General features: G+C 49.4%; 1 protein-coding gene across 1 annotated transcript; it reads left to right on the top strand.

The window, feature by feature from the left end:
- On the top strand, positions 8151–8540 carry LOC8067375 (putative ripening-related protein 6). Its single transcript, XM_002466992.1, has one exon. It carries the CDS (start codon positions 8151–8153, stop codon positions 8538–8540), a length of 390 nt encoding a protein of 129 aa, XP_002467037.1.

The raw sequence follows: 9827 nt of genomic DNA, 5'->3' as shown, positions 1-9827 counted from the left end.
TCGAAATCGAATGCATGGCCGTCGTTGGGTCGGCAAATCCGGGCGTGTGTGTGTGTGTGTGTTTGCGCCACACGTGCCCCGGGAATTTTCTGCTGTGTTTGTGTTGTGTCAGTGTGTTACGCACCCGCTGTGCGGACGACGACGTAACTCGAGTCTGATCGACTGTTGTGTTCCTGATCAATGGGGACAGAACGGTTGTTGTCGTTGATGTGTGTCGGTAGCCACTGTCGAGGCAGATTTCGTCCTAGAGTGGTAGAATAAAACTATATACAGTTGCAACCGGTACTTGCATTGCAACCTCATTCCGTTGTTGCTGTCTGTAGTCCTTGATTGAAAACGTTGGTTTGTTTAGTTAGTGGCGTGTGTTCGTCACGATTTGTTTGACGCGTAGTTAAATATGTTGTTCAGAACTTTTTTAGTGTTTGGATGCATGTGCATATGCACCTCAGTCTATATATGTTGGGGTGAAATGAAATTGAATTTAGTTTAATCTACTCTAGTCTACTTTAATACATGTGGATTGACATGAATACATGCACATCTAAACAATACCTTAAGCAGAAATAGAATTTCATTACTCCAACATTGCACGACGGCAATCACCAAGAACTGAATACAAGAACGAAGTGGATCCACTAATGGATTCTCATCTTCCCCACACGCACACCCCAAGGCAGCTAATGGTGATCGATCGACCTTCTCATTTCCAAATGTTGTTCCTCTCAGCCTGGGATGAAAATGATATGGATATTTTTCGATCGTATTCAAGACCTAATTTATTTAGAGGAGTTCAGATATATCTGTATCCGAGTTCGAATATTCAATATCCGATACTTTTTAGGATGCGGCATTCTTCCATCGTGTGATTGGACTTGGGATGGAGTTGGCACGGTCCTTTCAACGTCTTGTTGTAATCTTCCTGGTAGTCTCGCCGCCCATTAGGGCGCTTGACCGTGTTTACCTCGTGGTCATGGTCGCGATGGCGCTTGCCCCTGAAGTCATCGCGGTTGTCACGCCGCCTGTCCCAACCTTCTCTATGGTCGCGGTTGTCAGTGCGACGATGGTTCCTGTAGTCAAGACGTCCGCGACTGTCGTCTCGTCGAGGAGGCTGGTCGGGGCCTCTCGCATCCTCTCGGATGAGCTTTTCTGCGTCGTCGGCGTCAGCGTAGTTTTTTGCCGTGGCGAGGAGCTCGGCCATCGTGGTCGGCCTTTTGCGCAGTAGCTTGTTCCTTAGTGCTTCGTGGAAGCGTAGCCCTTTGATGAAAGCTGATATGGCCTCGTCGTGAGAAATTTTCGGAATTTTAAGACGCATATCCAAGAATCGTCGGATGTAATCACGCAGAGGCTCGTTTTTCCTGTCCCTTATTCTCTCGAGGTCGTACTTGTTCCCAGGCTGCTCGCACGTAGCGATGAAATTGTCGATAAACGCCTGGCGCAGTTCTTCCCAAGAGTCGAAAGAGTCCTCGGGCAGGCCGAGGAGCCACTGATGACCAGCTTGGTCGAGGACAACTGGGAAGTAATTTGCCATGGCGTGCTCGTCTCCTGCTGCTGACCGAACTGCGATCTCGTAGAGAGTGATCTAGTTTTCTGGGTTTTCCTTGCTGTCGTATTTTTTAAGCTTCTCGAGTTTAAAGTTGCGGGGCCATACGATTTGGTGAAGGTGTGAAGAAAACTGCCTTAGGCCGGGAGGGCCGTGCGCGGCATCGTACTCAATGCGCCGCAAGTTCTCGTGCACCGCTCTTTCCGTGGCGCGCCTGTTGATGCGGTCCCGGGCGTCCTTGGGAGGGATGTTGTATCGTAGATCCCTGTCCTGCTTCACTTCCTGCCCATGCCCACGCTTCTGCTCGCGGTAGCCGCCGGCGTCCCGACCACGGTTGTCGCGCCCCACATCCTTCCTGCGGTTGTTGGGAGAGCGGCTACGGTGGCGCTCGCTGGGTTGAGGTGAAGTCCGGCTGCGATGAGTCTGGTCGGAAGAGACCTCTGTGTAGGAGATAGCTTGGACCCTTTTTAGTAAGGTGGCTGTCTGTCCCATCGCGGCGATCAGGTGTGCGCGTATACTGGATCGGACCCCCTGGCACTCAGGGGTATCAGGGAGTCGGTCTAGGTTTGCCATAGCAACAGCCACGTTAGCACTTGGCGTTTTGTAGACTTGCTGATCTCCGACCATGTCGAAAGCGTCACGGAGGTTATGCGGCGCAAGTTGCCGTTCCTCGCCCGCGCGCCGCCGAGCGCGGTCGGCGTTGCGCTGTTCGCGGAGCTACTTCTGCTCGTCTGTTTCTCCATCGACAACCGGTTCATCTTTGCTGACATTGAAGATAAGATCTCCCCGCCGAGGCGGAAAGACTTTGAAGCGAAAAAAACCCAAAGGATACGGTGGTAAATCCAGGTCGTAATCTTCGTCCTCGGAGTTTATAACCTCGGTAGGGACGGACCCTATGCTGGAGTTTGTAGTGGAAGCCTGATCGTTCGGCAGGACTTGGATCGATACCATATTGACGTAATGGCGAGCTGCTCGGCTGCTCTATCTCGGCGACCAGCCCGCCCTGTTGAAAAGGGACTGGATGTGCCGTGAGTAGTGATCGGCCGAGTTGTTTAGACCGTAGGGAGAAATCTGGTCTGGATCTGCCTTGAGCTCGACGGACCGCCCCGCGGGGGTGGACGTTATTGTCAGAGACGTCCCCAGCTGTTCGTGTGTGACGACACGAGTTGGCCGGCAGGAGTCGAAAGAGTCTGTCGGCGCGACTTGATCAGATCGGCGCGAGATCCTATCTATCAGTCGGGAAGCTTCGAGGAGCCTGAGATCGGTGCGATCAAGGGCTCGGAAAAGATCCGAGTCGTCAACCTTCTTTCCCCTGTAACGAGGGAGCAGAGTCCGAGTGCTCAGTGTCGGCGTGATCGGAATCGACGCCGCTGTCGTCCCAGATCGGATCTGGGTTTCTTCCGAAGTCGTGGTCGTGAGGCCGTCGCCATGAGTCGTCCACGTGATCTGGCCGACGGTGAACGTGAGGCCTTCAGGCACGGCCGCGGAAGCTGGAACGATGACCATCTTGTTCGTCGAGAGAGCTGTACGCACACCCTCTACCTGGCGCGCCACTGTCGACGAAGGCTAGTCGGCAGTCTACCTTGGGGTATACCCACGGTAGTAGTTTATCGGTAGACGGTGCGCAAGCTACGAACTTGATGGTGACGCAAGACACGGATAAGCTTTTTATCCAGGTTCGGCCGCTGTGTGGGCGTAATACCTACGTCCTGCGTCTGGTTGTATTGATTTGTGTTGAGGTAATCATATGTCCTAGGGGGGTCCCTTGCCTCTCCTTATATAGTCCAGAAGGCAGGGTTACAAATCTGGAAACTAATCCTAGTCGGTTACAATTGCCATAGATAGTACGATATCAATTCCTATTCTAACCGACTAGAATCCGGCTTGATCTCCACGCCTTGTTTCCTTGCGCGAAACTCCGGGCAATTGGATCAAGCCTCGGACTGTCTTCGTGATGGGCCAAGCCTCCCAGCCCAAGTCTAGCCGTAAGGGTATACTGATTTATACCCCCACAGATACTCTATCCGTATCCGAGTACTTAAATTGTATATTTCTGAAGTCGACATCGTCCAAGCGTATCTTATCCGATAGGTTGCGTACTTGAATCCGAATCCAATCAGAAATATGAAAATAAATATGATATCGATGATACCGAACGTATCTGATCCATTTTTATCCTTACTCTCGGCCCACAGCCCACCATGTCCACGTTCCAATGGACAGCTTGCATCGTAGTTCCTTGTTCAATGACAGGATGTGGCTAACTGCATCACTTACACAATCAACTTTTGCTAGCCGTTTCCTATAATGACACTCCCAATGGTATATTAATAGTAGTTATTATCTCTATTAATTATCTTGCCAGCCAAACATATTGTTGATGTAGCAATAGATTTACTGTAGATAAAAGGAAAACTAGAGAAATCAATTCCTACCGAGGAAACAAAGTTTCTTTCCTTCTCTGCCTGGATCTCCTGCTCCATTGTGCTCCCGCATCCCTCCCCCATCTTCCCACGTGCTCACCTCCTTCGTGCTAGAGTTGTTCGCGGCATGCTCGACGACAGGAAGTGGTTCATTGACGCGACCACAACACAGTCGTCACCTCTAGCGATGGCCTTAGCAACAACAACAACATGTTCGTGTACTGGATGAAGCATGCACCCTCAATGCTGAGGTGGATGGCGCGACAGAACTGGTCCTCCAGTCCCTCTTTACAAGAGGATTGTACATTTTGGATGCCTCCAATCTATACTTCTTTGCTTGATACAAATAATCTACCTCCATGCCTGCCAACTCCACAAGGCCTCTCTTCCTCCCACTCGTTGTAGCATGCCCATCACCAAGCACTACATTAGTGTGTGTGACCTGGATACACATTTGAAGGTCCAAATAATAGAGCCTTTTCTTGCCTTCTTTTTCTCCCCTCTCCTTCAACCTATTTGTACCTCTAGTTGACGTGCATGCCACTATTTGCAGTGATGTCCCCGCATAGAACCATTTGTCCATCGCTACCATTCCGTTTCTCTGTCTCCTTACTTTCATTAGAGATAGCTATCTCTACCTTCTTACTGTATGGGGTACTCAATGCCTTGATTATCACCGAAAGTTAAGGCTTTCTTCACCTCCACAAAATTCTTTTCTATAGGAGCATTTTTCATTGGACTAGAGACTTCTTGCTCCTTCCCCGAGTTGTACCCTTCCCATGATCATCCTCTCCATTCTTCCTCCATCAAGGTCTGCCGATGTAACATCTTGCACAACTCCCCAACTTACTCGAGCTGCCTCCTCTCCCCCTGCTCCAAACATTCTACCTCCATAGTAGCCCTGGTCTCACGCTTCCAAACCTTCCACCAAAATCCCTACTAGATCTCTTCTTCTGTGGAATGAATCGCAATTTATGGCCAAAGCATGGTTTGATGGGCTTTGTGCCTAGCCGATGGCCTAGGCATGGCCTATCAGGCCACTTTCCATGCCAAGCTAGCCAGTCCAAGGCCCACCAAATGCCTATAGTGGAGAGAATAGAGAAGAGGGCAAGGTGAGGCGTGGAGGTGGAGGCAGACGCCAGTGAGTTTGTCCTCAGGGCGCTTGATGCTGGATCCGGCGAAGTAGCTAGCCGTAGAGGGGAGAGCTCACAGATTAGCGAAGTAACTGGGAAGAAGAGGTAGGTGGTAGGACAGACAGGGCAGACGTGCTCTCCTTCACCTCGGTGGAGGATAGATCCGTGATAGTCTAGGCTGGACCCATGGCGGTCTGATCGGATATGTGGAGGGTGCAGAGAGGGATGGGGAGAAGGCCACCACCACCGCTTGAGGCCAACGCGCTTGAGGCTTACAGGGGTGGAGGAGCTGGAGGCCATCCGACCAGTGGTGCGGGGGGCGACTTCTATTGTTTCTAGCTTGGGGAAGAGGCAAGTGGCTCTTAGGCTCCTCTTCTCGCACGAGGGGCAGCCATAGAACTGGTGACCAGATATGTAGGGTCATGGAGGAGTTGACCGGCCACATAGGGGTGTGGAGGATGCGATCGTCGTCGCTCGATGTGTCGAGGTGGAGTTATGGAGGCAGCGTTGGGCACCCAAGCCTCCATCTCTAGGCTAGTGGCTACTGGCTAAGGCGAGACCATGCAAGGGGTGGCTAGGCCGGTCCGAGGCCCACCAAATGCTGGGGAAGGGGGTTTGCTTCCCCACTCGCCCACTCCGAGGCAGTCGGGGCTGATAGGCCTTCCTCTGTTTTGTGGGGCGGGCCGGGACACCCACTAGGTTAGAGGAGCGGCCTAGGCACGGCCTAGTTCTTTGGGCTAGGCTGGCCTAGGCACGTTGATCACCTGGCCTGGACGAGTTTGGGTCGGGGTAAAAAATTGGGATTCGTGCCGGGGCTCCAAGCTGCATGCACATGTATATTTCCATGGGAGCCCTTTCGCTAAGATTAGTGATTACGTGTTATGACTCACGGTGGATGTCCGAACTTCTCATACTTTCTACGCCTTAGGCCGTGTTTAGGCCTTGTTTAGTTCCAAAAATTTTCAAGATTCTCCGTCACATCAAATCTTCCGGCTCATGCATGAAGCATTAAATGTAGATGAAAAAGATAACTAATTGCACAATTTAGCTAAAATTTGCGAGACGAATTTTTTGAGCCCAGTTAATCTATGATTGAACAATAATTGTCAAATAAAAACGAAAGTACTACAATAGCGAAATCCAAAAATTTTCGCTAACTAAACAAGGCCTTAGTTCTTGAAGGGAAAAATTTCGCGACACTGTAGCACTTTCGTTTGTTTGTGGTAATTATTGTCCAACCATGGACTAACTAGGCTTAAAAGATTCGTCTCGTAAATTCTGACCAAACTATGCAATTAGTTTTTATTTTCGTCTATATTTAATACTCCATACATGCGTCTAAAGATTCGATGTGACGGGAAATCTTGAAAATTTTGGATTTTGGGGTGGAAGTAAACAACGCGTTAGTTTATTACCGGTGTAACACATTAGACACCATCAAATCCAAAAGCATCGTTTTTACAGGGTATTTGCATTGTCCTGGTATTATCGGCTACGGAATGTACCGGAAGAGTATAGTGCTTCTCTGAATAAGACAAGGATTCGTATCGCAGTCCTGAAACAAGATATGCGATATCCCTGCCGCTTATTTAAACCGCTCAATGCTCTTAGCTTGTCCTGGTATTAAAAACTACAATTGGTATATATATAGTAATAAGAAAACGCTAACTAATCGTGCTATTTGCGCAGGCCATCTTTCTATTAATATTTTAGTTTGTGGCTACAAGGTGTCACCACTCAGCACTCACCATGGATACCGAGGCTGATTTGAACTTTCGTGGACCTATCTAAAGAAAATCCGAGATTAAGGCCATTTATTTATATGCAATGTAATTTTGAGCGTCTGGATCTGACCGCGAGAATGTGAGATAAATTAAAGCATCACTGCTGACTCTGTAATGCACATAAATTTACAGTACGTAGTGAACGAGCGGACGGTCAAGTTATAAAAGTTTGGTTAAGACTTAAGAGACCACCGATCACTTGCTGGTCCCGTGCGTCTTTACATGCGAGGTCTGGCAGATCACTTGCTGGTCTCGTGCGTCTTTACACGCGAGGTCTGGCATCGTCTCCTGTCGCGAGCTGGCGCCGCGCACCTCCAGACTTTTGTTTAGTTCGCAAAAATTTTCAAGATTTTTTGTCACATCGAATCTTTGGTCGCATGCATGAAGTATTAAATATAGACAAAAATAAAAACTAACTACACAGTTTACCTGTAATTTGTGAGATGAATCTTTTGAGCCTAGTTACTCTGTGATTGGACAATGTTTATCAAATAAAAACGAAATGCTACAGTACCAAAAAAAAATTTTCTGAACTAAACAAGGCTTCACTCTCTTGTCGGACTGGTAGGTCCCAGGAGGGGGTTTTCCTGGTGACCAGCGCCGCGGCTTCGACTCCATGGTCCTCTGGAACAAGCGAGTCATCGACGGCAGGGCCGCGTCACCGGCCCTGCACTGCAGGTCTGCTCTACGATCGTCGACGCGAGGCTAACGAGTGGATCGCGGCAGGTGTTACGAGTCTTGGCATGCTGTTGGTCGCCGTCCTCTCGTTCTCTCGAGCTCATACGCAGTCGCGAACAACGGTTTCTCCATTCTCCTAAGCTTAGTATAACCCTCGGCGCGACCGTTCCAGCCGGTGATGTTTGTTTAGTGTGTGGCTGCCTTCTTGCCTCGGCATATTGCCGTCGCCTGTCCAGGGTTTTGTAACCTTTGGACTCTAACCTCTCTTAAGAAGACGCGCTGAGCACGCTTTCGAAAAAAAAAAGTTATAAGTTTGGTTGGCTTAAAATTACCATAAAATCTGGCTCCTCAACCGCATCGTTTTTACAGCGCACCCTTGTCCTGGTGTATCGGCTATCGAGTATACCGGAAAAGTATCGTACTTTTCTATGTAAGAACTAAGAAAAGGATTCGTATCGCATTGTTTGTGATATCCCTGCCGCCTATTTAAACCGCTCAATGCTCATAGCTGAAGCAACAAAAAGTGCAGCACGGTTAGCTAATTAAATCTAGTAAGCCAGCCATAAGCTTCACAGGGGGGCGAGCAGCAGTAATGGCGAGCACCAAGCTTGCGTTCCTGGCCGTCGCCGTCCTGCTTCTGCAGTGCGCCGTGGCCCAGCAGGCCGGCACCCCGGCGGTGATGGCGCTGACCAGCTTCGAGGACGGGGACCCCACGGCGTGCGACGGCCAGTACCCCAGCAACGACGACCTCGTCGTGGCGCTGTCCACGGTGTGGTTCAAGGACGCAACCATGTGCCACAGGAAGATCCGCATCACCAACTCGCTGCCCAACGGGCTCAACCTGGTGGCCGAGGTCGTGGACGAGTGCGACACCCAGAGCGGCTGCAAGGACAACATGATCGCCACGTCCAAACGCGTCTGGAAGGCGCTCGGGCTCGACACCAACCTCGGCGAGGTTCCCGTTACCTGGTCCATCGCCTAATAATATATCGAATGCATTGCCGTCGTCGGCCGGGAAAGGAATCGTGTACGTGCCACACGTGCCCGGGAATTTGAGGCTGTGTTTCTGTTGTCTCAGTGTGTCATCACGTACGCACCCCTGCTGTGCGGACGACGAAGTCTATGACTGTTCTTGTGTTGGGGACGGAAGCCACTCTCCAGGTTGGCTCTTCCTAGAATCCTAGATTGGCAGAATAAAATTACTTGCAACTACTTGCTAGCGGTACTAATTTGCAACTTCATCCAGCTGTTGCATGCTGTCAGTAGTCCAAGATTTGAAAGCGTTGGTTTTGTTTTGTCAGTGGCGCGTGTGTTCGTCACGCTCATGCATGTCTGATGGTTAGTCAAATATGGCGATCAGAATTGACTGTGCTCATTTGAGAATCTGAGATCTGTTTACGATGCCAACCATTGAGGGCTGATATTCAAGAACACGATACGGCCGTACGTGGTGAGCTCCGGCCCCGGTTGTTGTTGACTCAGTTGGTCGACAGTAGAGACAAACACTTCCACTCCGATCCACACTGCTACAGAATGAGGCATTGGTCGATGTCCAAAATGGCCAAAAACCTCGGTCTTTTTGCGGCCCGGGGTTAAAGACCCCTTTAACACCGGTTCGTAACACGAACCGGTGCTAAAGGGTCCTGCCCAACAGCTACTGACAGGTGTTGTCGGGGCAGGGACCCTTTAGCACCGGCTAGAGCCACGGGCCGAGGCAAACCCTTTAGCACCGGTTCGTAACACAAACCGGTGCTAAAGGGTAACCCTTTAGAACCGGTTTTTCTCTGAACCGGTGCTAAAGTTCCGGTTTATAGGCCGGTCCCTCCTCCCCTCTGCCCATTTGAAACCGAGAGCACCATTGTTGTTCTTGGAGCTTCTTCTTGCTTGTTCTTCATTTGTTCTTCATCTCCAACGCTCATCGTTGATCTTCTTCGACTCCGTCATCGTCTCTTCGTGTTTGGAGGTGACTAACTTTTGTCTTTCTTGTCTTTTCATGTTGTTTTTGGCTTGTGATGTTCGCATTATTTTTAGTTCAAATCCACGTTGTTATTTTGAATCATTCACATGAATTAGTATCCATATATATATATATATATCATATTTCATGGTTGACCTAGTATTAATGTAGTTTGCAAGAATGAATTATAGTATATTTTTATGATCTTAGAAAGTAGGATAGTTCAAATTAATTGGTTTGTTAATATCACTTGATTTATTTTTATTACTACATATAATGTCCATTGTATCATACATGTTTACTAGTAAATGT

The sequence above is a fragment of the Sorghum bicolor genome, chromosome 1 (genome assembly GCF_000003195.3).
Source record: "Sorghum bicolor cultivar BTx623 chromosome 1, Sorghum_bicolor_NCBIv3, whole genome shotgun sequence".
Taxonomy (NCBI): domain Eukaryota; kingdom Viridiplantae; phylum Streptophyta; class Magnoliopsida; order Poales; family Poaceae; genus Sorghum; species Sorghum bicolor.
This window is presented reverse-complemented; position numbering and strand designations above follow the sequence as displayed.